Source organism: Dasypus novemcinctus, chromosome 4, assembly GCF_030445035.2.
Source record: "Dasypus novemcinctus isolate mDasNov1 chromosome 4, mDasNov1.1.hap2, whole genome shotgun sequence".
Taxonomy (NCBI): Eukaryota; Metazoa; Chordata; class Mammalia; order Cingulata; family Dasypodidae; genus Dasypus; species Dasypus novemcinctus.
The window spans coordinates 62,839,078-62,866,657 of record NC_080676.1 but is presented as its reverse complement, the minus strand read 5'-3'; the positions used below and the strand labels follow the sequence as shown (position 1 = coordinate 62,866,657).

The window sequence follows — 27,580 nt, the reverse complement described above, 5'->3', positions numbered from 1 at the left end:
CATATTTCTGGCATGTTGCTCCCAGCAGCCTTTAGCAAACTAAAACACCCTCCTCAGCTCATTTTCTCAGCATATTGTAATACTTTCCTCTTTTTCATATTTACTAGAATGACCCTTCTCTGTTCTCATGTACCCCTCTAACTACTGCCATGTATTTTTTTATTCCTTCAAAGCCAATGGTTCAAAGTTCTCAATGGGGGTAGAATACTTTAACCTCCACCTCTTATTAACTCTTTAATCCATGGAAGACTTGTTTCCATGCCCCTAAAACTGCCACACACACATTGCCAAACAAGAGGCCATTTTTCTGTCAGTCATTTGGTGTCTCTAGCCTCACTAGCCTCCTTAATATTATCTTCATTTCTGTAGCCTCTCCCCATAAATCCATCCTCCACTCTACTTCTGTCCCAGGGTGATTTCTTAATATTTCACATATGACCATCTCTACTACCTCTCTCTGCTGCATTTTACACTGCCAGCTTGAAGATCTCCCCCAGCTTCCCTGACAGCCCTTGCTCCTGATTCTGCTACTTTCGTGCTCTTTCCACTGTGATATTCTTTGTGGGTGCCTTTCTCTTACCTATCTCTTATCTGCTGGCTCCCCTGGATTCTCTTCTCCCTCTGCTCCTTTCCATCAATAACATGCCCACTCATGACTGGAATTTTCACCTGTGTGTAAACTCCCAGGTCTTATATTTTCTCTAAGCATTTCCACTGAGCTCCAGATCTGCATACCAATAGGCCCGTCCACTAGGAGCTCCCCTCGAGAGCAGCATGACCAAGGCTGAGCTCCTCATTTTCCCAACCAAACCTGTTTGTCCTACTTCTCGGACACCTGGGAATTATCTCCTGACCTCCCTCACCATCCTACCTGACCTGTACTAAGTGCTAATCATGTCCTGTTGATTGTTCTTCCCAAGTACCTCTGGGATCTGTCTACTTTCTTTCTTGCATGATTACTGCTTCCCAAACTTAGTCATTTTGTGTCTCTGGCCTCAGTAACCTCTTTAATAATCTTTGTGTCTGTAGCCTCTCCCCACAAATTTGTCTTCCACTCTACCTCTGCCCCAGGGTGATTTCTTAATAATCAGATATGGTCATCTCCACTGCCCTGCTTAAACTCTTCCAGGGCTCCCTTCACCTAATGAACAAAACTTAATATCATTATCAAGTCATATCTAATTTCCCAGATAATAATAATACATAGCACTTATTGAGAAGGGGCTCAATAAATGTTCACCATGAGGTTCACAGTGAGGTGCTGTGTTAAGTGCTTTATGTGCATTGTCTCATTTAATTTATTTTGAATACAACCCTTTGAGGCAGGTAATATTATTATCTTCATTTTATGGCCAAGGTTTGGAAAAATAAAGATACTGGTTCATGGTGACCCAGTTAGTAAGTCTCAGTGCTGAGATTGAAATCCAGGGTCTCCCTGACTCTAGAACTTGAGTTTTCAATCACCATGTGATCCTGCCTCTCAGATCAGGTCGATGGTCTTCTAACTCTGATGCTCATTCTCCCTGGAACACCCCCCCCTCCATTGATTATCAAAAGGAACTCCTTAAGTCTCAGCTTAAGCATTAGCTCCCTGGTGAAGCCTTCTTGCCCCAGGTGGTGTTAGGATAGCACCACCTTGAGGCTACATCTGCTACTGCACTTATCATATTGTATCATCATTGCTTGTTTGCATGTGTGTCTGCCCACCACTGTCATTCGTTTTTCATCTTTCTCTCCTCAGTACTTGGCAGAAAGCAACTTCTTTGCCAGAATGCTTGACTAATTTCTTCTCTTCTGGGATGCAACATTCCCACAGTATCCCCATCCCCAAAACAATCCTGCACATGTTTTATAAACTGTGATATCCCAAGCTGAAAGTGAAGGAAATGCAGATTTTGTGCCAGCTATTATGTCTAATTTCCACTTAATGACATCCCATGAGATAGTTACTGTAATTATCCACATTTGCAGAGGGGAAACTGAGGCTTATCGAAATGCCCAGGTTTATAAGGCTAGTTTAAAGCTGGTAATGGAGTACAGGCTGCCAAGGTGTGAAGAATGAAATAAGCCTGTTTGAGCCACATGATACACATTGAGACTCAGCTCAGACACTGGGCAGGAACTACAGTATCTCAGCCAGAGGGCAGTATCACCCATTAATATCTGGATGCTGACTGAACTTCAGACCAATAAACAAGACAGAGAGGGAAGTCAGACTTCTAGAAACCTGGGGGTAGACACGTCTGAGAAATACGCAAAAATTGCCTGTCAGTTTTGCTGACAAGACTTTAAGGAGAGATCTCATGTAGAAACCTGGCCTGAGATTAAGGCAGGGATCATGCCTCATTGCCACTTTGGTATGGAATGAATATTTATTCTCTAGCCCTCCAGAGGCCTCTGAGACCTGTCAAGAGAAGCCGCTCCATATATTTTTTCTATATATATGTTATAACTACCTCTCTGTTGTAGGTGTTGCAAGAAGACAATGATTTACAACCCCCATTGTGTATCTTTTGCTGATTTTGCATCATTGAGTAGGCAAATATGGCTTGCACTGATTGTTGGTCTGGAAGCTGAGTGCAGAATACCTGATGAAGATGACAGTCCATACAAAGGAAGAAGGCATGCAGTTTCTGAAGATATGGGAACCAGTACAACAATAAAATGGAATGAGTCAGTACAAACCTATTCTCACCCCTGGAAAAATGTTGCATGGAATATATTTTATGGTTATATTGTGGTATTCCTTAAGTTTTTGTTCATCATTATACATCTACTCTGGTTTATTTTATTCCTGGCTTGCCTTAAGTTCCAAGATAATGAAGATAATTAGATATAGTCCCTAACTTGGAGGTTACAATTCATGGGGGGAATCCAATATGTGCTAAAAAATGCTGTGCTAGTAAAGGGAGAACGTAATCACACCTACAGAATGAGGCATTAGGAATGGTTTCCGAGAAGAGGAATCATGAGGGCATATATTTTGAAGGATGTGCAGGCATGGTTTGGGAGATCAAGGCTGGAGCTTATAGGCAGGTAAGTGCATCCCGTGCTAAGCAAAGATGAGGAAAGACCAAATGGTAGAGCTAATTTCATGTTCAGCAAGCAATAAGGAATCAAGTACCAGAAGAGTGCAGGGGCAATGGAGCATGAGAGGAGAGGGTATTATGGGTAGGGGAGGACTAGCTAGAAATTGTGCAGGAAAAAAGGTAGGCTGGAGCTGGATGAAAACAAATCTTTTGGCTCTTTAGGAGTAAGGTTATTGTTATGTGGTCAGTATGAGCATTTTGATTTATGATAAACATTTTTATGTGATTTTTAGAGCTTTTATTTTTTAAAATAAAAACAATGAATTAACAATTTTACCCTTTGTACTATCTAGAAATATTTGAATGCCTGTACATTTTAAACTAGGCACTAGTCACATGCTAATTAAAGGAAGCTGTGGCAACTTAAGATTATTTTATGACTCTCAAAAAGAAAGGTTTTTTTGTACACTAGTCAATTCCTCTGTGTGATACCATTTGATTGCATTAAATTCAGCTGAGTGGACTTTGATTAGATTGTTTGATAAGATTGCTTTGGGCTTTTGATTTGACTATGTCAATGGATGTGACTCAGGTTGAGTCCTTGTCCCCTTGCTGAGTCTTACAGCAACAGACATAGGAAAATAGAGTGCTGTCATTTTTTATACTGTCATTTGACAAAAAGGAGCAGGCTCAAACAGCTGAGGCCCTGGGGAGAGATGAGCCATTTATTTTCCTGGTAGCTTACAGCTGACATTAGAAAAAGAGCAGAACAACTCAGACTGATATAGAAGGCCCAGAAACAAACTAGCCCTAGGCCAGGAGAGAGAGGATTTCAGGATCACATAAGTATGAGGATACTTCAGGATCCTCAAGCGTCTGGGCCCATGGAGCTCAAGAGGAAAGGATGAGCCTGGAGGGGAAAGCAGAGACCAGACAGAGATTGGTGGGCATCTTGCTTCAACATGTGGCAACTGACTTTGGTGAGAAAGCACATCTTATGGTGCCTTGAGTTAGACTTTTTAGGTCTTTGGAACTGTAAGTTTCTACCCCAAATAAACCCCTTTTATAAAGCCAGAGATTTCTGGTACTTTTCATCAGTGCTCCTTTGGCAGACTAAAGAGAAATTGGTACCAGGAGAATGAGATTGTGCTGCTTGCAATTTCAAAAATTGCTGGAATGGTTTTATAAATGGGGGAGGGTTTTTTTGATTTTTGTTTTAGGAATTGCAAGATGCTTGATGGAAAAGGCCTATTTTGCTTTGAAGAGACTGTGGGTAGAAATATAGGGTTATTAGGAGAATGATCCTAAAGTTATTTCCATTGAGGCATAAGAAGGAAATGATGAAACTATTATTGGAAACTGGAGGAAAATGATCCTTGTTTTGATGTTGAGAGAATTTGGTGAAATTGCCTCCTGATGTTAGATGGAGGACAGAATTTGAAAATGATGAGTTTTGACATTTAACTAAGGAGATATCCAAAGTAAATGGAGAATTCAGCCTAACTTTGCCTTGCAATTTATAGCAAAACGTTAGAAGAAAGAGATAAGTTGAGAACTGAATTTTTGGACATGAAGAAACAGAGATTGATTTAGGCAATTTCAAGCTTCTGGAACTCAAGCCCCCAGATAGTAGTGCACCATTTGAGGAATTAACTAAACCTGGCACTTGTAAGTCAGGATTAAAAATGCAGTTATCCAGGAAAGACCCATGGAAAGTTTTACTGTCTGATGGCTTGGAACTCTGCTTCCTGAATGATAAACCAACAAGCTTTTTGAGAGATCTGTGTGAATGAAACCACTGTCAACCTGGACTAAAAAGGACAGAGAGGAGGAGATGGAAGGGAAAAGGGCTTTAAGAGGAAAACCATGGAAGCTGAGGTCTGGAATTAGGACATCTCCTCAGGCCAAAAGAGAGAGACCCCACCCATGTGTTTGGAGAGGATGAATTTGCTCCGGTATTTGAAGAAGGTGGATGTTCCAGCCAGCTATTCCCAGAGAGTTTGACTGCCCCAGGCTACAGAGAGGGTGGAGCACATTCCTGGGTGTTTGGGGAGAGTTAGGTTGCCAGGCCACTTCTCTGAGGGGTATGGGCCTGTTGCCTATAGGTTGGGGAGAATGATGTCACTACCCAACTGATCTGAGGGGGTTTGGCCTAGTCCCCATAGATTAGGGAGGGCCAGGTTTCCACCTCACTGTTTGAAGAGAGTTGGGTCTGTCTGCTAGAGATTAGGGACAATGTTGCTGCCACCTCACTGAACTAAGGGGGTTGAGATTGTACCCTCCAGATTGGGGAAAAATGTGATAATCAGCCAGCTGCTCTTGGTGGATGAGGTCTGGAGCTTGGTTGCCACCCAGATGCTTGAAGGAGGTGGGACCAAGAAAATGGCCATTGGACATGCCTGTGGAAAGGGTGGGACCTGGAGAGAACCCAAGGAGAAGGAGAAACCATCATTTTAAGGGTGACTCTCAGACTTTGAAATCTAATGCAGTATGCCCTGCAGGTTTTCAGAACTGCTGGGGACCTATGACATATGTTTCCCTCCCAAATTCTTCTTCTGGTAATGAAAATGTTTATTCTATGTCTGTTCCCCCTTTATATACTGGAAGAAGATAACTTGTATTTTTTGTAAGTGTCACAGGTCTACAGTAGAGCCAGAGGGGACTTTGACCCAAGACAAACTGTATCCCCATAACTGATTTTGAAGTGAGTTTGTACTTAGCATTGCTACTGAAATGATTTAAGGTTTTTGTAATATTGTAAAGTTTTTTTTGGGGATTCAGAGGGTGGATTTTGACAGGTTGAGATTATTTTATGGATCCCAAAAAGGGAAAGATTATGTTTGTAAACTAATCTATTCCTCTGTGTGTGATACCCTTTGATTGCATTAAATTCAGCTGAGAGACCTTTGATTAGATGATTTGATAAGATTGTTTTGGGCTTTTGATTTGACTATGTCAATGGGTGTGACTCAGGTTGAGTCTCCACCCCCTTGCTGGGTCTTATATCAACAGACACAGGAAAATAGAGCTCTGTCACTTTTTATCCTGTTGTTTGACAAAAAGGAGCAGGCTCAAACTGCTGAGACCCTTGTTAGCTTACACCTGAAACTGGATGAAAAACAACAACTCAGATTGATATAGAAGGCCTAGAAACGAACGAGCCCTAGGCCAGGAGAGAGAGGACTTCAGGATCACGTAAGTATGAAGCCTCAAGAGGCTGGGTCCATTGAGGTCAAGAGGAAAGGGTGAGACTGGAGGGGAAGGCAGAGACCAGAGAGAGATTGGTGGGCATCTTGCTTCAACATGTAGCAACAGACTTTGGTGAGAAAGCACCTCTTATGGTGCCTTGAGTTAGACTTTTTAGGTCTTTGGAACTGTAAGCTTTTACCATAGATAAACCCTCTTTATAAAAGTCAACAGATTTCTGGTACTTTGCATAGGAATCCCATTGGCAGACTAATGCAGAAACATTAATATTTTCTCCTCTCATTCTGATCTTTCTCCATCGGTCTTTTGTTTCTCACTCATCAGCTGAGAAAAGTTTCAGTTCTTAAGTATAAAAATGAATGATCTGGGAGTGGATGTTGCTCAAGTTGTTGAGTGCCTGCTTCCCACATGGGAGGTCTCAGGTTTGATTCCTGGTGCAAACAACAAGCAAAACAAACAAAAAACAACTCAGGGGAAACAATGGGGATCAGTGGTTGAGCACTGGCTTCCCACATAGGAGGTCCCAATACCTCAAAAAAGATAAAAAGAATGATCTTTTTGAGTGCTCTGTGAACAATGAGAATTTGGACTACAAATCACAACTTAATAACAGACAATTTTGTATATTTAATGCTGAAAATAAGGTCAGTTAACTAATTTAATAATCAGTGAAACTAGGTAATTCATTTCTGGTCCCAGTTGCTCACACACGTTGAATTTAGTTAGAGTTCTTACCATGCAGATGATTTTCTTTTTTGTTTGTTCATACAATAAAATAGTTACTTCCTTAAAGATTTAAATACAGTATCTCCATATACATTTTGCATGGTAGATTCATTAAGATTAAATATTCCTAATAAAATAAAATATAGAAAAATTTTGATTATAGATGTATATGTGTGTTCATATGCATATATATGTAGACGATGAGAAAGATAAAATAGTCCCTGACATCTGGGAGCTGGTTGGGCACTCATAGCTAGGCACAGTGGGTCTCCTGTTGGAAATAAACAATTTCACAGAACATCAACATCAGTCAAGGCCATTCTGTGGTAATGATAGAGCAAGACAAGAACACAACAACTCCGTAGTCACGTCTGAACATGACAAAAACATGGAGAAGATTTTTTCTCACTGTACTATATTTAAATGAGATAGTAAACCAAAAGGTTAACCAAAATCTAAAATTAAAAATGTTTGGAAATTTTAAATGTGTTCTATCTGGGATAAAAAAAATAAAATAAAATATTTCCCAGGTGCAGCTGATTTAGAAATTAAGAAGGAGAGCCATATATATATATATATATATATATATATATGTTATTTCTTTTGTAATGTTTCTTAGGCCTTTAAAAATTTATTTTACTATATTGTTAGAATTTTAAAATCATTTTCCCTACAGAAAATTATGCAATGAATGTTTATTCTGCTAATGATTATTTTTGAGTTTTCAGAAAATATATTTGCATCCATATCCGTATGTTCATTTCAAGAAAGTTACAATAGCTATTAATTCTTTTAGTAGATAGGGAGATACACTCTCTCTCAGTTTTGTTAGAATAATATAGTATTTTATAACTAAATTAATAAAATACTTTATAACTCATATATTTCTTTAAATATTTGTATTAGACATATGCATTAAGTTTCATATTATTAACAAGAAACTTAGGAATCAACTCAAATTTTACAAGTTTCTTTCTCCTCACCATTTTAAACCAGCCCACAACATGCTTGAGCTCATTGTTTTGATTTACTTTGCATCTTTCATTTGAAGTACTTTTGCAAGTAATATCTTCTGGGAGATTATGTGGGTGGCATGCTGTTTGAGAAAGTCTTCTGTTGCTCTCATCCATAAAAAACAGCTTGGCTAAGTATTATATTCTTTGATTACAATCTTTGTTGTTGTTTTTTCCTTCAAACCTTGCTAGGCATTATTTCAATGTCTTCTGCAATTTATTGTGGCAGAGAAAAATTCCAGCAGCAACCTAATGTTTTTTTTCCTTTTACATTGCCTGACCATTTTTTTAATCAATGCAATATCCTCATAAATCTTGTGGCAAATACAAGTTAGAGTTTTTAAAGTCCCCCCCCCCCATTTCCTGTAGTAGCTTTTTTGGTTTGTTTTCATTTGCTTGAACTAAATATTTTTTCATGTATTTGATGTCTTTTCTCTGCTGCTTTTTTTACATTGGGGGAGTTGGGGTGGGTATATCAGAGATTATGTGGTATCTGTTCAAGTTATTTTGATCTCTCATAAAAGGAGAAGAAAACTACCTTATTTTACCATAGTTTCCTTTCCCAGAAAAGAAGTAAAGGGGGTGATAGTAAAGGGGGTGTGTAGGAACGTGGCATGACATTTCTTTTAGGGTACTGCTTCTCTCACTGACCATCGTGAATGCCGTCTTTGGGAGTCAATCTTGTTATCATCTTTTTTGCTTTACATTTCATGCCAAATTTAATCTGGAAATTAGTTCAGTGACCTGACACTCGTATGGGGACCTGGTGCTGTTCTGCAGTAGCAGCAAGATTTGCCCCCATCAACCGACTTTCCATCTTCCCTCATTTCCTGACATGGACGCTCCAAGGTTGGGAAGCTTAATGCTGTTCTGTGAGGGTCCAGCAAAATGGCCTTTTCCTCTTATTCCCAAGACAAGCTTTTCTTTGCATATGGAGACAAACAAACAATTCTATTATGACTGCCACTATATCATACATACATTTCCCAATGTTTTGGGAAATGTAGCTTTTAAGCATCTGCGGTTTCCAGGAAATACAGAACCCTCTTTACTTTGCATTTCTTTGATTGTGCCAATGGAAAACTTGGAAAGATTGGAAGGTTTGAAAGTTAGATGAATGGTCTGAATTAACTATCTTGGACATGAAGTTATTACTTCTAATTCACCATTTTAAAAAATCTACTGTTGTAAACTAATTAAATCTTCACTAGAAAATAGCTAGAAATAAATAACCGAAATTGATTTAATTACATATCAGGTGATTCTTAAATAATTACTTTTTTTAGACTAGCACTGTGTATTCAAGCAGTTCTGATGCTTTAAAGAGTGCCTTTCCTAGCTGTGGCAAATGCTGGTTGTCTCCTAATATCTGAGCTCCTCTTTTCCCATAGTAAAAGGATTTTAACTGGGTACATGACTTCCCAGAGTAAAGACTATTTATCCCATACTCCTTTGCAGCTAGGCATGGCAATTGCCTAAGTTCTGGCTAATGGAATATAAGTTACACAGAATATATATGTCACAATTTTGTGGAAAACTTCCCTAAGAGACAGTGTTTAGGTTATGTATTGCTGTTTAATAAATCATTGCAGAACTTAGTGGTATAAGACAATGGTAATAATTTTATTATCCCTCATAATTGTTGTTGGTCGGGAATTTGGGAAAGGCTCACTTTGAGTGCTTCTGATTCTGAGTCTTTGATATAATTGTAATCAGACTGTGGCTGGAGCTGAAGCATCCAGGCGCTGGCCAGGAAAAATCTTTCTTTGTGTAGTCTTGGGGCCTCTCCATGTGGGCTATTGGGTTTCCTCACATCATGGCCATCTGTTTAAATGGTGACCAAAATCTTCAAGAATGAGTATTCCAGTGAAGACAATGGAAGTTAAAATTTCTTTTCTGATAAGCTTGGAAATCACAAAATGTCAATCTTACCATACTCTATCAATTAAAACAGTCCCCAAATCTGCCCAGTTTCAGAGAGAGGAGTCATACACTCTACCTTTCAATAGGAGGAATGTCAAAGTCACATTGTGGGAGATATTATTACAGCCAACTTTGGGGAACACACTCTTCCACAGATAATGACCATGTGTCCTTTGCATTACTCTTCTTTCTCATTTCTCCATCCTGTTGCCTGAACACAGATGCTATCCATAAGGTTAAGTCCAAGCATGGGGAAGAATGAGATAGAAGTTACTCTAGTCCCTAATCTCATCATGTGCTTTATCAGTCCAGGACCATCAGCCTGGAATTTTATGTGAAAGAGGAATACGCTTCTCTACTTTAATGGGATTTTTGTTGCTCGGGGTCAAATTCAACCATACACATACATTAGGCTCATCTCCCAGTTCATCACTTGGTGGAGCTGCAGTCACACAGCACTATGTGCTATTTCCCAAACACATTGCATTTTCACCACTAACTCCCCTCAAGCACACTGATCCCCAAGCCTGCCATTGTCTTCTTCCCATTCTCTGCAAAAAACTGGATTATTCTTTTCCTTTAAGTCCACCAACAAATGCCATCTATTAAGAAGTCTTCTCTGATGCCCAGAAAGAATTAGAGACATCATCCTGCACACTCCCACAAACTGTTTCTTGAACCTGTACTTAATGAATTCATCCTGTCCTCTATGATAGTTTTTATCTCTATGTGTCTATATCTCTGACTGTGCTAGAAATTTTTAAGGGCAGAGATCATTTTAAATTTCTCTTTATAATCCTCCTGCATGTCTATTTCCCAGTGTACCTACTTCAGAGTCCTGGCACTCAGTATGTTTCAATACTTTTGTTCTCTGTATCCCTATTAAAGTACCTGATAGGAAAGAATTTTGTATTAATATTTTTGTATTCTTTTTCTTAAAGAGATACTCTCCCCTCTAAATCACATATACCCCAGGACCTAAAAAATCTGGATCCACCTCTTCATGGAAGATAGGGTATTAAAAATATTCCCTTATGAGCAAGTAGATTTTGATAAATGGAGAAAGGCAAACATGTACTGCAGATAGATGAGCATTCAGCTTGACAGAAACTGAAATGTATGGGCCACTTTAGGGAATGGTGAATACATGTGTTTTTTGAAGAGTGAGGGATCAGTGGGAAATAAAAATGGAGCTACATTTCTGAGAACTTCAAAAACTGGAGTAAGGGTGTGGACCTTTTTTGCAGAAGGCATTGGCTTGCATTTGCAATTTTGAAGGGAGGCAGGCATGTGAGCAGATGTGTATTCAGAAGTTAATCAGGCCATGGAGTACAGAATAGATTTGAAGTGGTTGGTTCGGGGATGGTGATGACAGCTGAAGGTAGGAAGGCCAATTAGGAAACTTTTAAAATCTTTCACAAGGAGGTAATGTAATCCTGAATTAGAATGATTGCTTGTTCCAGCAACAATGGAGAGAAGAGAAGAAACACATGCAAAGAAGAATTCACAAGAGGTGAATAATTAAATGGGGCATCAAAAAGGAGGGAGAGACTATGAGGACAAGAGAAGAGGTAGGAATCATCTGCATAAAGATGATAGCTGGAGACATTGACTGGCACTGGAATCAATATTCGTCAAAGTTTGACAAGCATTTAGCATATTCCAGGCAATCTGCTAGGTAAGCCAAGATTGGAAGGTTCGAGCTCTGCTGTTGAGAAAAGGGGTTTCGCAAGGAGCAAGACATACACACAAAGTACTGGTAAACAATATAATTATGCAATAATGAAAAAAAATTCACAGGCAGTCTGTCTTGTTTCACAAGTTTTTAGATGTGTGTCTGCCCCTTTTTGTTGTGGGTTTTAGGAAGACAGGTTTGCTTTTTATTTTTACATCAGTGCACTGGAATCAGAAAGAGTCAAACTTTGACAAGATGTCCAGCCTCTTCTTAGCAAGAAAATGGGGATTAGGATCTGGAAGACATGGCCGTGAATGGGCACACAATCTAAGCACTGGTGGGAGCAGAGAGGTGACCTTATGCACTCGTTGCAGGAATGTTCTGACTAGATCTTATCCCGCCTGTCCTTGGATCTAAGAACATGGTCTTCCTGCTGAACTTGTCCTCTACTTAGGAACCCAGATATGACCTGTTTCTTGCTGTCAAATGTTGCTTAGCCAGTGGGTCACCCCCCACCTCCCCAAGGTGTGGTGTAAGTTCATTAATTCATCAGAAACCTTTTTATTAGGAAGTGCAGAGCTAAGGTAAAAGGGGGACACTTAAGCAAGTGAAGCAGGTGGTGATATAAATAGGTTGAAAGCTGAGTAGATGTAAACTTTGTCTGAGGAATAGAGACTTGATCTCATCCATCTAGAGAGTGTATTTCCCAAACCACTGTAGGCAGGGGGAGGAAAATCTGAAACATATACATGTTGTTAGCCTCCAGATCCACACCACCTGCCCCAAACTCACCCTCTGGGCATTGGGCAAATCATTTCGCTCTTCTGGGGTTTTGTCATCACACCCAACCCACTGCTCCCACTGTCACACTAAGCCTTGTCTTGTTTCAATGACCCATACACTTGGAAATCAAGGAAACTCCTGAGGAAAACATTCCAACATGACCTGTACTAGTCAGCTAAGGGGGGTGCTGATGCAGAGTACCAGAACTCTGTGGGCTTTTATAAACGTTATTTATTTGGGGGTAGAAGCTTACAGTCAGTCACAAGGCTTTAGAGTCCTGCTCAAGGTTACTTCCTTACAAACTCTGTAAGATGGTGGGCGACATCTGCGAGGGTTCAGCCTTCTTCTTCCCTCAAGGCTCCATGGGCCCAGCTTCTTCTGTCTCGGCTGTAGGCTAGCATAAGACTTGACTCTCTTCTCAAGTCTCATTTCTTTCTGGGCTCAGCTGCTCTGTTCTCTTCACAAGGTCAGCTGTAAACTCTCAGGAGAATGGTTCAACTCTCCCTGGGGCTCTAGTTTCAAAATTAAGTTCTCTCCTCTGTCATGTCTTTTTCTGTGTATCTCCTTCCATTTTCTCCCTGAGCGGGTGTCCATATATAGAGCCCACAGAGGGGGACAGGGACTCAAACTGAGCCGCCCTAATGACATCATTGAATCAAAGCCCTAATCTTAATATAATTTAAGCAAAGTCATCTCAGCTGAATCAAATACAATCAAAGGGCATTATGCCCAGAGGAACAGACCATTTTACAAACACAATCAATTATCTTGTTTGGAATTCATAAATAATATCAAACTGCCACATGCCCACAGTTCAGATTTAACTGACTGAGGCATGTCTGTCAGAAATGGGCAAGGGACGGGATGGGATGTTGTAATAGGAGCCCAATTTCAAGAAGAGACTCTAGGGCCCCTCAGTAGAATTTACTTCCCTATGGGAAGAAAGTGTCTGGTGGTATGAATCTGTCTTAGTAAGCAAGCTTGAGGTTTGGAGGAGAGGAGTGGTCCCACGTACAGAGTGTACCTGTGACCTGAATTCAGTGTGGTGCAGCCCCCTCACAGTTGGGGGGAAAGCAGAGGCTTGATTACTCATTAGTTTCCTGTGGCTGCTTAAGCCACACTTGGTGGCTTAAAACAACAGAAATTTATTCTCTTACAGTTCTGGAGGGCAGAAGTCCAAAATCAAGGTGTTGGCAGGAGGCTCTATGGCATAATCTTTCCTGGCCTCTGCCAGTTTTCCTTGGCTTGTGCCTGCATCACTCCAATTTCTGCCTGTCCCTTTATATAGCCTTCTCCTCTGCATCTGTGTTTTCTTCTTTTTCTAAGGACACTTTGGATTTAGGTTCCACCCAGATAATCCAGAAAGATCTTATTTCAAGGTCCTTAATTTAATGGCATCTGCAAAGATTCTTTTTCCAAAAAAGGTGATATTAACAATTTCTGGGGGGTTAGAATGTAGACATAGCTTTTGGAGGTAAGCACCAGTAGCCTGAGGTAGCAGGGAATTTTGCCTGGAGCCCCATTAGGGTTAGACAGCAATACGGAGATAGCAGCCTACAAAGTCCATATGTGTCAGCAGATTGCAGTAGAGGCAGGCAGTTGTCCAAGGCGGTGCCATCCAGCAGAGGTTTGTGACTCAATAGTGAGTCTCATGGTTAATTTAGCTGGTCATGGCTAGCATTAGAGAGAAAAAGTGATGAGAGTATATTGTAATTGATAAGAGTAAGTACTGTTTTGAGAAATATGTGCAGAGGCTTGCATATAGATGCAATGGGATTTGATGTAAAATGTTTTTCTTATCTAAGTTGTAGTAAACAGTTTGAAAGCACCTGGCCTAAGGAGCAGCAAGGAAAGAGCAGTGGTCCTGGGTTCTGAGCACGGCGCTGGGAATTACCTGGGTCAAAGGTGCTTTGACCAGGCACGGCCTCAATGGTGTGACTAGCCACCAAAGGGAGCTTTCAAAACCTGTGAAACCTCTTTTGGGGATCACCCTCTCACTTCAGTGGATTCAGTGACCTTGCAAAGAGAATGTGACTCCGTAGATATGTAGGTTAAAAGAGACCATTAGGTCAGTGAACTTTGGGACCAGCTATAAACGTGACATTTCTTAACTACAGATTTGAGGCCTGGGGACGTTTGATTTCATGGAAGAGGTTTGTATTAGAACTTCGGCTTTCAAACTTTGTTTCTCCCTTCAAGCCCTTTATTCCTATGAAGTTTTATGGCAGAATCCTGATAAATGAGACAAAATCCCTGCAACGTGGACGTCCTGTGTGCAGTGAGACGTAGGCCTCATTTAGGAAGCCTGTGTTGGAAGCACTGGGCTGGAAAGTGCTTGCAGTCCCCTCTAGGGCTAATTCTTTCATTCCATGGATCAGACAGAATTGAAATCATTTGTCAGATAGGGACTTCTTTTTGAAGCCAAAGTTTGCATTTTTTAAAACAAATCAATTTATTGATACATATTAATGAAGCATAAATCCATCCAAAGTGTACAGTCAATGGTATTCTACATAGTCACATATTTGTGCATTCATTATTTCATTCTTAGAGCACTTTGATTATTCCAGTAATAATAAAAATAAACAAAAACCAAACAAAATTCATCACCTCTCAATCTCTCTATGCTTCCCCTGCCATGCATAGCTGCTATTCTTTTTTTCTCTATTTTTGTATTTATATTTTGTAAAAGCAGTCTTATGTATGCAATACCACCCATATTCCTGTTTTACATGAAATTTTACTATCTTATACAGTCCCGTATTACAGTTTTTAGTTTTCCTTCTAGTAATATACATGACCTTATACATTTCCCTTCTTTAAAGTAATATACATTTGCTTTTCAACCACTGTCATACCCATATAATAGCTCTGCTAGTTACAAATACCATGATATGCTTTCACCATTTCTATTCCTTTCCAAAGATTTACAAACAACACTTTTACCAATTCTTCACGATTAACCCTCGGCTTCCAATTCTCTACCCTCCTTCTATTTTCTGGTAACCTATATTACAATTATTAATTCCATGAGTTTACACAGTATATTTAGTTCATAATAGCACAATCATACAGTATTTGTCCTTTTGTGTATAGTTTGCTTCACTCAACATAATGTCCTCCGGGTTCATCCATGTTGACATATGCTTCACGACTTCCTTTCTTCTTATTGCTGCATGATATTTCATCATGTGTATATGCCACAGTTTGTTTATCTATTCATCAATTGATGGAGACCTGGGTTGTTCCAAATTTTGGCAATGAATAATGCTGCTATGAACAACAATATGCAGATGTCTGTTCATGTCTCTGCTCTCAGTTTTTCTGGGTATATACCTAGTAATGGTATTGCCTGGTCACAAGGCAAGTATATATTCAACTTCCTTAGGGACTGTCAGACACTCTTACACAGTAGCTGTGCCATTCTACATTCCCACCAACAATGAAAAAGCACTCCACATCCTCTCCAACATTTACAGTTTTCTGACTTTTTAACAGTGACCAGTCTAACAGGTGTGAAATGATAAGGTATTATTTTGTTCATCCTAAAATCCACAGTCCAGAGTCTGGCATTCTCAATAATCAGATCTTTGAAGGAAGGGAATTTTTGTGTGCCTATATTTCAACTCCAGCACCAATCACAGTGCTCTCTGCATGGTGGTTGCTTTTAAAATTTGTTAGAATAAATTAAAATGAATAAAACCCTGCTCTAAATTTTTAGATGAAATTGTCTCCTACGTCAAGCCAGAAGGGGGCAGTATAGCTCAGTTTAACATCACCATGCACCCATGCCTGCTGAAGGAGCCCCTGGCAGCCAATGATTCAAATCTGACTGTTCTGTAGAATTAGGAAATGCATAACCTAAAAAGGAGGCAGACACCAAAGCATGAAGCCTTGACCTAGGAGATTCCAAATCCCTGCACATTAAACCCCAAAGCTTTCTCTATAAGATAAATTCCTCCTCAGGGAATGAAATTCTGCTTTAGGCACACAGAGGGCTGCATACACAGAGAATAGGAAAGGAGCTACAAATCTTATAACATGATTTCAACCACTTGGATGGAATGGATTCAAAGAACTTTCCAATACACTTGGTATCATAGAAAGAACATAAAACTAAGATAATAAGAAATTCTGACTATTAAACCAACTAGTTATGTGAACTTAAGTGAGACCTGTCCTTTCTCTTGTTCTCACTTTTCCCATATGTAAACTAGGTTTGGAACTAGATAACTTTTAAGGTCTCTTTCAACTTGACATTATGTGAGGGAGGCTCTTGGGTCTGTAGGTGGAAAAAATTTCCAGCCCTGTTCTGCCTCTTGCATCATCTCTGGAGTGATATCAGGAAAGCTAACTCAACAGGTGTATTAGCAAAGCAAGTCCAAGACTTGGAGTCAAATGTAGGAAAGAAGGAGAGTGTGGTCAAGCAAGAAAAGAGGATGGGAGCTTTTAGTTTCCTGGGCTGCTTAAGCAACTACCATGCAAAGGGATGTCTTAAACAATGGGAATTTAATGGTTCATGGTTTTGAGGCCAGAAGAAAGATCAAATCAAGGCATCATCAAGGTAATGCTTTCTTCCCAAAGACTGGAGTTCTGGGACTGGCTGCTGGTGATCCTTGGTCCTTGGCTCCTCTGTCACATGGCAATGCTCATAGCACGCTTTCCTGCCCTCTCCATTCTCTTTGGGGTTCTGTTGATTTTGACTTCTGGCTGCTTTCTGCAGCTTTCTCTCTTTGTCTGAATTTCATTCTGCTTATAGAGGACTCCAGTAGGATTAAGATCCATCCTGATTGGGTTGGACCACATCTTGACGAATTAACCTCATCAAAATATCCTACTCATGATGGAGTCACACCCACAGAATGGATTAAGTTTAAGAACAGGTTTTTCTGGGATACATAGAGCTCCAAACCGCCATAAGAGCCAAAAGAATAAATAAAAAGATGAGAGGGAAGACAGGCAAGGACAAAAGGAAGGGGGGTGGGGCAGAAAAGGAATAGAATAGGAAAAGAAAGGCAAAAGGGACAAGAGAAAAGGAACAGAGAAAAGTGAGATGGTAGCAGTTGTTTGTGTCTCCATAGTTTTCTATGAAGTGTAACCCCCAGTTGTAAATTACAATTAGGCTCTTAAAAGATACTGATATCTGGGCACAATCTAGACTTACAAACCAGAAACTTTGTAGGTGTAACCCAGGTATCTATGCTTTTAAAATGTTTCTCCAGGAATCCTGGTGTGAAGACTGGGTTAGGAACCACCAGATACTCAAAAGTTTGAGTATGGGACAATTGGAGCTGTTGCAGGAGTGCTTTCTCCATGGGACATGCTAAGCTTACATGGCTTCTATCACCCTGTTTCAAAGAGAAGTTCTCAAAATTGCCATAAAGAGGAACTTTACTGTATGTTCTGCACTGTTCAAGGGGACAGGGCCATTGGCTTCCAGCCTCATTTCTCAGATCCAGGGATGGAGGGGCTTGGCCAATATAGCTTCATAACCTGCTGATGGGAGGCTCATGGAAGACCTCAGATTTAACCCCTTGTTTTAAGGAAGAAATGAGGTAAAAGAGAACTGGGAAATATTCTCTGGATGGCACGAAGGTGCAGAGCTCTGCTTACTTTAATTTCACTTAAAAGCCTAAAGTAGACGTATAGATCAGTAAGTGGGATGCTTCTGGAGAGAAAGGAAAGGGTACCTGGGAGGTGAATTAGGGGCAAAGTTTCCTTGCCTACCTCCAGTGAGAGAAGAAATGTTCGAGAAACAGAAAGAATTCTGACTGTTGGACCAACTACACACTAACTATATAACCTATGGCTTCCATTCTCTTACTAGTCAACACAAAAACACTTTACTGTGAAACACTACACAGAGACAAGTTTTGTGCAGGTGACACATGTCTACTTCAGTGGTAGATGGATGTTTCCTCTTTAGGCTTTCCAATAGAGATGAAGACCATTACATTTTCAGGGACTATGTTAGTATATTCACACGACAACTTCAGTTAGTTCTCAGCATATAGGAATAATTATATTGAGCAGTGTTCAGGAATTTTTTCTTACTGAAGCTCAGAGATGATGAAGGGTTCAATAAATACACGTTCCTGGCAGTATCAACTACCTAGAATTGGGGTGAAAGTGTTATGTGATAGAGTCCTCAGTTTATGGTACTTACCCCATTTACAGAATTCAGAGACCTCAACTATAAAGAGAGAAAAGTGTGTTTCCAACTCATCCATCAGTTATTCAGCAGCTACTATGATCTTGACATTTTTTTGTTTTGTTTTATTTTGTTTCTGAGGTACTGGGGCTGGGAATTGAGACTGGAACCTGTACATGGGAAACTGACACTCCACCTCTGAGTCACATTGGCTGCCCTGAGGTGGTTTTTTCATTTCTTTGCTTTTTTGTTCGTTTGTTTGTTTTTAGGAGATACTGGGAACCCAACCCAGGACTTTTCATGTGGGAAGCAGGCGCTCAACTGCTTGAGACACATCCAATCCCCTCTTGACATTTTTATGGTTCTAAGGACATAGCCAAGATGGGGTTTCTGACTTCAGTGAATCTCTAGACTCATGGACGATACATACAGACTCCCAAGGAACAGAAATATAAGGTGATCTGTGAAGGTCTTTACTAGGGCACAGGAGAAGGTCATCTTGGTTCTAAATGAGAAGCTTTCGAAAAACTCCTTAAAATAAACTATATCACACTAAAATCAGGCATGGCTCAAAGGTGTTCCAGGTGGAGAGAATAACATGAACATTAAAATGGATATGGAAGACTGAGGACACATGCAGGGAAGAACAGGTGTTTGGGGTAATTGGGAGGGCTGGTTGATGGGTAAGATTGATCAGGAATGTTAGTGTTTGAGGCAACATGACTGTCAGGATGATGTGTCTGCATTTGAACCAGTTGGCACTGAGGAGTCATTGAAAACTTTTAAGTTGGAGAATGACAGGATAGATACCAGATGGGAGATTGCTGCAATAGACCAGGCCTGAAATGTCACCACTCATCCTTACTGATGGAAAAAGTTAACCTAAGGGGCTTCATTCATAAACTTCTTTACACTTCATTATTTAATGCAAACATTTTGGTTAGGCTTTGTGGAATTTGGCAAAAGCCAAACTGACAAGAAAGTTTGGCTCCTGGGAAGTGGACTTGGCTCAATGGATAGAGCATCTGCCTACCACATGGGAGGTCCACGGTTCAAACCTAGGGCCTCCTTGACCCATGTGGAGCTGGCCCATGCACAGTGCTGATGAGTGTAAGGAGTGCCGTGCCATGCAGGGGTGTCCCCTGTGTAGGGGAGCCCCACGCACAAGGAGTGCACTCCCTAAGGAGATCCACCCAGCATGAAAGTTCAGCCTGCCCAGGAGTGGCACTGCATATATGGAGAGCTGACACGGCAAAATGACACAACAAAAAAGAGAGACACAGATTCTTGGTGCTGCTGACAAGAATAGAAGTGGACACAGAAGAACACACAGCGAATGGACACAGAAAGCAGAAAACTGGGGTGGAGGGAAAGGGGAGAGAAATAAAAAAAAAATAAGTATTTAAAAAAAATAAGGAAGTCTGCCTCCTGTGCCAATCAGTAGCTCTGAGGTCATGAACCTGAGCTCTTCCTGCTGAAATCAAGCCCAATTAAAGCCCTTGGAAGATTATAAGTTCTCATTTTATGCTTTGTGGTGGGGAGATGCTGTAGAAGAAAAGGTCCCTATGGGATTCTCACCCAAGCAGTCTTGCCCTTAGGTGAGAAGAGCCTATATGCTCACCATAGCTACTTCCATCCCCAACAATATACCTCACAAAGTCAGACTTCTCTTGGAAGTTTGCTTACTCCAACTTGATCTCCTTCTCCCAACTTTACTTAAAACCTTCCTCTAGCCAGCTATAAAGCTAGAAGAATAGTTACCATGTCTCCAAAGAGAGCTATATGAGAAAGAAGAAATATTTTCTAATGGAGAAATTTCAGTACCAACTGCTGCATTTCTTCCCAGATCTTCCGATCACATTATGCGTGTTCTGACTATGAGGATGGCCATGCTCTGTAGATCACAGCATGGACAGGGCACATCAGCTTCCAAAGGAAATGACTGGCTTGCCTGGGTATTGCTTCTTGGCTCAGAGCTGGCTGCCTCCATCTGAATACCAACAGCAGCAACAACAAGAAGAAATCTTCATGTTTTTAATTATATTTTATGGGTTACTAAGCACTTTCACTTACATTGTCTGAGACTGTTCTCAAGTTGTATTTAGAAAAGGTGAGGGTTATTAGGCCTATTTTAAGCAGGAAGAAAACTGAGCCCTAAAGTCAAGGGCTCCCAGTCCAGGGCCCTTTCCACTATTCTGCTTTGCTTTCCCCATTGACCTCAATTCTTCCTGTCTTCTCTCTGGGAAATAAAGTGGTTTTCCATTTGCAACATGTCTAGGAGAAATCTTTGGTATAAATCTATTTCCTGAACACTTGGAAGTTTTTGCATCTTGGAGGCATTTTAAAGAATGTTTTAAAGGCTCTTTTCATTTCTACTCTTAGATATCTAAGTAAACCATAAGCAAATCCTGCCAATTGTACTTCAAAATAAACTCCTCACCTTCTTCCTACCTCATCTCCAAAATACCATCTTCTCTTACCTGAACTAGGTTTAGAATAAAAGGTCCCCAGTAACAACCATAAACCACCTCCCCCTCCCATCTTTGGAACTTGGGAGACAGACCCTGGGGATTAGTTGCAGAGGGTTTTATGGTAACCCAACCAGCTTGACCATAAAGAATTTAAAATAGAATATGTTTGCACTTTAGTCCTTGACCATAAAGAGTTTAAGAAAGAACACATGTGTACCTTTATTTTTGCTTTTTTTCTCTCTTTAATGGTTCTTAGACCACTAAGTTATCTCTCTGCTTCTATTCTCACCCTCTTATAGTAGTTTCATTTGTCAGAAGTTACATATTTTAAAAGACTAAATCATGTCAGTTTCTTGCTCAAAATCCTCTAAAGCCTTCCTTATCATGGCCTTCAATGTTGCTATGTGATTTGAACTCTGCCTACCATGCTGATCTCATCTCCTAGCCCTCTTTGCTTCATGTACCTTGTTGTAGGTCATTAGCCTTATTGCAGTTGTTTAAATGTACCAAGCATGTTTCTACCTCAGGGAATTTGCTTGATTGTTCCTCCCCGCTTTATTCAGATGTTTGCATGTGTGGCTCCCTCATCTCATTCAGGATTCTGCTCACATAGTTCCTGCTCAGAGGGTTCTTTCCCCAGCCATCATGCTCTATTCCTTTCTTTAACCCTTGTCAATTTGAACACTGTTTTAGTTTCCTAGGATGCTCAAAGCAGATACCATGAATTGTATTGACTTTAACAATGGAAATTTATTAGGTGAGAAAAATGTTGAAATCAAGACACCATCAAGGCAATTCTTTCTTCCAAAAGGCTGGTTGCTGGTGATCTTTGGTTCCTCTGCCATATGGCAAGGCACATGGTGGCATCTGCTAGTCTCTTCTGTCTCTTCCAGGTTTTGTTGATTTTAGCTTCTTGATTCCCTGGCACATGCTCTCTCTGTCTCTCTGTATTCATCCCATTTATAAAGAACTCCAATAAGAGGATTAAGACCCATCCTGAATGAGGAGGGTCATACCTTAACTGAGGTAATCTCTTCAAAAGATCCTACTTATCATGTGTTCATATCCACAGGAATGTTTCAACTTTAAGAACATTGCTTTCTGGGGTACATGCAGTTTCAAACCACCACACTAATTAATGAATATATTTATTATCTGTCTCCTCACAAGGATTTTGTCTTTCTAGTTTACTTCTATACCATTGATATCTCAAATAGTATAGGCTCTTAGTACATATTTGAACAAAGAATTTGAGTGAAACAATTTTACAGATAGAAGAAATTGAGGTCAGAATGGGAAAGTCAGGCCAGCACAAGAAGCAAGACTCAAGAGCAAGTCTTCTTTCTAATAGGCCTGTGAAATGTCCACTGCACCCTGCTTCCTCCTCTTTATTACATAAAATCCAGGTTCTTTTCGAATATAAATGCTCATTTTGATAAAGTAACAGCATTTTAATGTCACTGTACATTGCAGTTTGCCCTTTTATTTCTTCACACTTAAAGTCATTTATTATTAGAGCTAGAAGGAGACACAAAGATGACCTAGTCCAAGCCTTTTGTAGATGAGGAAACCGTGGCCCAGAGAGGATGTCCCAGAGCTGGTTTGTAGCAGAGCAATAAATAGAACTCAGGTTACCCAACTCCTAGACAAGACACTGTCTACTTCCCTGCTTTGTTTAATATGGAATGCCTATGTCTGCCTACAGATTTTGTTGTTTCTTGTTGAAACTAGTTTCTTTTACTCCTCATATTGGCAGGTGGTAACACCAAAATGTATATTCAACAAGAAAGGTGGAAAATAATTTATTTGCCAGAAAAGCTGCATGCAAGATGGCCTGGATGCTTTTAAAACACTTGTAGCCTGGCTGCAGACTACTCAGCCAGTTATCTCTGGCATTGCTGAATCAGGGGTAGGTGAAGGCTTCTAAAGTGGAGTGACATTATGTCTCTGATCTTGCCTTTTCCTGCCTGTGTGCAAGGGACATATGTTTTTAGAACTTCAATTTCTTCCCCTGTAAGATGGGACCTGAATGTCCTTTTTTTTACCTGAAGTACTGAGAAGTGCCTTGTGAACAACAGAGGGCTGAATAAGGAAAGTGAGGTTATTCCTAGTGACCAAGATCTTGGAATAGGGTTCCCAGTAACAACCACAAACCTTTTCCTCGACTTTGGAGCTTATGAGAGAGGTCCTGAAGGCTTGCAATGGACCCAGGTTGGGAAAGTTTAAAGCCAACAGTTTGGCTGTGGGGTGCTTAAAGTAGAACATTTTCTCCCTTTTGTCCTGGCTCCTCTTGTTTCTTTAGACCCATAACAATTGTAAAACAGAACAAAGCAAACACAAAACCAAGAAGTCAACTCATCTGTAGCCTCAGCACTTCAGAAAGGGTGTGAGGAAAGAAACCCAGACTTATAGTATTCCCATGTAGATAATTAAACAGCTAGACTTTCCAGGTATTTTTGATGAGAAACATATAGGAGGGAAGAAGAGAGGGAAGGAGGGGAAATGAGAGGGTAAGACATGCAGAGTCTGAGATATTGGCTAAGCCAGGTGAGAAGAGAGAGAAAAGTATAGAGATGGCATGGGAAGAGCCAGATCCAATCAGATTTAAGTCAGAAAGTGATTGGGGAGGAGGAAAATTATATAAAGAGGAATGAGGGCAAAGAGAGAAGACAAAAGAAGAATTGAACAGAGAAGATTCTGAAAGAGAAACTCAGAGAAGGATTAGAGAAAAGGAGAAAGAGGAGAGATAAAAAGTGTAAAAGAGGAGGATAAGGATGGAGAAAGAGAGCAGCAGGAGCCTGGGAAAGAAGGAAGCAGGGATCCCAGATCACAGGGCAAGATGGTAGAGCTGCTGTTTTTTCTTTGTCAGCCTCCTGTTTTAGAGAAACAAATCTTCTCACTTATTCGATGAAGGATGCCAAATGTCAAGTCTTGAGTAGAGGAGATATGAGATCATTTGGGGGTGCTGTGGGACAGTTGGTTTACTTTAACTAGACTTTGAACCCCTAGTCAGAGGCCAAGGAAGACTCCAGTATACATAGAGAAATAGTACACATTTCCTGGGATTTGGGTTCCACACCCCCATTTCATTGCTCTCACAGACTTTTCCAGCACATATGGGTGGCATTCTGATGCTGCAATACATGTGCATGAACTTGTCAGACCATAAGAGTTTTAGTCCTCCTTGTTGTGTATTCTCTCTTTGCTTTGATTTACAGACACAAAAGGGAATGGTGAAATTATCCAAACCACTCAGGACACTCCTGCTCATCTCTCAACCCTTTGGTCTAAGTGTTCAGATATTCCAATCCATCATGTGTGACTGGTGACAGGACCAGTCAAGTTCTGTGCTTCACTTGATTTCTGTAGATGCAGCATATCTGTCCAGCTAATATAGATTTCCTAGAAACTTACAAATTTTTAGCCCTTGTTGGGCCCCTGGGGAACATCTGGTCCATGCCAGGAAATCAACTTGTCCTTCCTTGATAAATTTTAAGAAACTCTGCTAAAACTCCCAGCTGGGTAGCCGATACTTAACCAGACACAATCAGAATTCTATGACAGCATTTCTTAAATACATAGGTGTTTGTGGTTGTGTGTGTAGTCGGCTTGATCTTATTGAGAGTTTGTTGATCCTTTTCCCACACATAGTCATGTCATATTAAGCCCATATTTTTAGGGATTTCCTGAAACTTCACAGGTCTAGACTGAGGGGCCGTGACCTAAAACTGGTCCCTTTGGCCAGATATCTTTTTGAAAACTCAGGGTTGAGTGGAAAGAACCTTGACTTTGGCATGTGGAGGTCTGGTTCTTGTTCTGTGTGGAATATGAGCCAGAGAAATTCCCTGCCCATTTTTAGGCCTCAATGACTCAGATTCATTAGATGATTTCTAAGATTGCTTCCTAGCTCCAAGTTTCTAGGTACCAAAATGAAGACAATCTTACTATATTTTTCTTATAGTCTTAGTCACAATAGAAAGACACATAGACCAGAAATATTTCATTTGCTGGGAAAGACGGAGAGTGAGTAAGCCAATAGTACATTTTCCCCCACTACAGAGAGAAGTGAAATTTCTTTTAGTCCCATTACATTTTCAAGTACAAAATTTTTATCACAGATAATGCAGGAAGAGATGGTTTAGACCTTTCTAACATTCACATTCACTTCTTAGCTTTGTTCTTAAAAGGATGATTCTGAATCTCCACTTACCAGACACATAGTCCTTTGCATTTGTTTGGCCTCCTAAAATGTTTGAGTATGATGATAATTGGAGTTGTTTGGGTACATTTACGTGCATGCAGACGTGTGATATTTTATCTCTGTGAGGGCTAAGTGCTCGGCTTCTGTTTGTGTGTAATTGAGTGTGCACATGTTTATGTGTATCTGTGTGTGAGTGAAATTGCAGAATGTGTATGTGCATAACACTGTGTGAATATAAATGATTGCATAGATACTGTGGCATGTGTGAAATCATGCGTGTGACAGATTTTTTTTTTCTTCAGTAAGCCACTTTGGATGGCGGTTGCCTCCTCTCACTTCTGTGATTGATTCCCGAGGCTAATGGTGCGTAAAAGCGCTGGTGAGATCTGGGGGCGCCTCCTAGCCTGACGTCAGAGAGAGAGTTTAAAAAGGGGGAGACGGTGGAAAGCGCACAAGCCGCTTTAGGAGTTGTGCAAGGTGCACAGCCCTCGCTGTTGCTTGCCGAACCGCGCCTTGAGTTTGAGGATCCGCCCTCTAGCTTGGCTTCCCAGCCTCGCCGAGATGCTGTCCTGCCGCCTCCAGTGCGCGCTCGCTGCGCTCTCCATCGTCCTGGCCATGGGCGGGGTCACCGGTGCTCCCTCGGACCCCAGACTTCGTCAGTTTCTGCAGAAGTCCCTGGCTGCTGCCGCGGGGAAGCAGGTAAGGATACTTCCTCAACGTCCTCATTCTCCTTTCCTGGATCCCTCCATCTTCTCTTAGCCTTACCCCAGCCTCTGTGGTTTGGATTTGAGAGATGCCGTCTTGTCCTCAGGAATTTAGGTGATTTCCAGGGCCTCTTATCGCCCAAAGCTCTTAGGAAAACTTTCTAAGTCCAGAATTTCTCTCTCTCTCTTTCTCCCTCTCTCTCTCTCTCCCTCCCTCCCTCCCTCCCTCCCTCCCTCTCTCTCTCTCTCTCTCTCCCCCCCCCCATCCTTTTCTCTCCCCGTCCCCCCTTCTCTGTCTCACCAGCGCATTCACTAGTTATAGTTCAAGTGGGATCTTTGTCTTTCAAGGAAAGTTGCCTCAGCAGGACAGGGTGATGGAATCTATCCCCGGTGCTGAAAACGGTAGGTGCTGACCCAGGTGCTGAAAAAAACGGACTTCCGAAGTTGTTACCATCTAAATAAACAAGAAATTCCATGCAGCGGGCACGTCCGTGCTAACGGGCACTCTAGGGAAGGAACACGATTATATTTCCGATTGTAAGAGGTCTTGTTTCCCACAGGTGACTTAGTGAAAACGTTAAGGACAATTCCAGTTTGTAATTCATGATACAGAAATTGAGTTAAGCAAACTGTTGGCTCATGCTTTAACTTTGCAAAACTGCTTTAATAATCTAGCTATTTCTGTGTGTGTGTGTGTGTTGTATGGCTACAGAGGCAGAAAAATTGCCGAAATATGTGAGTTTTTGAAGCATTTTTGTGTAACTTCGTGATTATAGCAACTACTCTTATTTTTATATCCTTAACTGATTTTTAATTGTGACAAAATGTGTACATCATGGCAACTGGGTTTTGGATGTGGCTGTATCTGCTTTCTCAAATTAGACATTCCCATTTCTTCTTCTCCATCATCACTGTTATCATCTTCACCTTCTCTTTCTTCCTTCCACCTGATATAGGAGCTGGCCAAATACTTCTTGGCAGAGCTGCTGTCTGAACCCAACCAGACGGAGAACGATGCCCTGGAACCTGAAGATTTGTCCCAGGCTGCTGAGCAGGATGAAATGAGGCTGGAGCTGCAGAGATCTGCTAACACGAGCCCGGCCATGGCAACCCGAGAACGCAAAGCTGGTTGCAAGAATTTCTTCTGGAAAACGTTCACATCCTGTTAGTTTTATTAATTATTATTGTCCATATCAGACCTTTGATTCCTCTCCTCCAACCCCAGTCCTTCTTCCCTAATGCCCCAAATCCTCAGCAAGACCCTTGCATTAGGAATTGAAGACTGTAAATATAAAATAAAATTATGGTGAAATTATGGAAAACAAGAATTTGATTTCTTATGGAGTAATTCTTTCTGATCAGCAATATGTGATTAACTTGAGTTGTGATTTCAGCCTAATTATTTGGGACATGCACATCCATTCTCACACATGTACTACTTAAAATTTCCTGTTGTAATAAAGTACCTTTTAAATAGTAACCTTTATAATGCAGAGCATTTCAAACTTAAATAATTTCAAACAACTATGCATTTTAATTTTAATCCAACGATAATTATTGGAAGGGACTGCCACAAGCACTAATTACATATTAAATACTCTTAATATCATATTTTGGATTGTTGAAACAAGTATGAGTATTTGTGGGTAGGTAGGCTGAGACATCCAACACTCTACCAGGTTGGTAAGTAATATATA

At 40.7% G+C, this 27,580-nt stretch overlaps 1 protein-coding gene across 2 annotated transcripts; it reads left to right on the top strand.

The window, feature by feature from the left end:
- The first annotated feature begins 3,926 nt into the window (after positions 1-3,926).
- SST (somatostatin) lies at positions 3,927-27,211 on the top strand. Of its 2 annotated transcripts, none has more exons than XM_058295525.1 (3): positions 3,927-4,009; positions 25,482-25,878; positions 26,840-27,211. In XM_058295525.1, the coding sequence occupies exons 2-3, from the start codon at positions 25,741-25,743 to the stop codon at positions 27,050-27,052; spliced, it is 351 nt and encodes a 116-aa protein (XP_058151508.1). In that variant the 5' UTR covers positions 3,927-4,009; positions 25,482-25,740; the 3' UTR covers positions 27,053-27,211. The 2 variants fall into 2 exon arrangements, with proteins under 2 accessions (XP_058151508.1, XP_004473737.1); XM_004473680.5 differs by lacking the exon at positions 3,927-4,009 and adding an exon at positions 6,050-6,224.
- Positions 27,212-27,580: the final 369 nt, after the last annotated feature.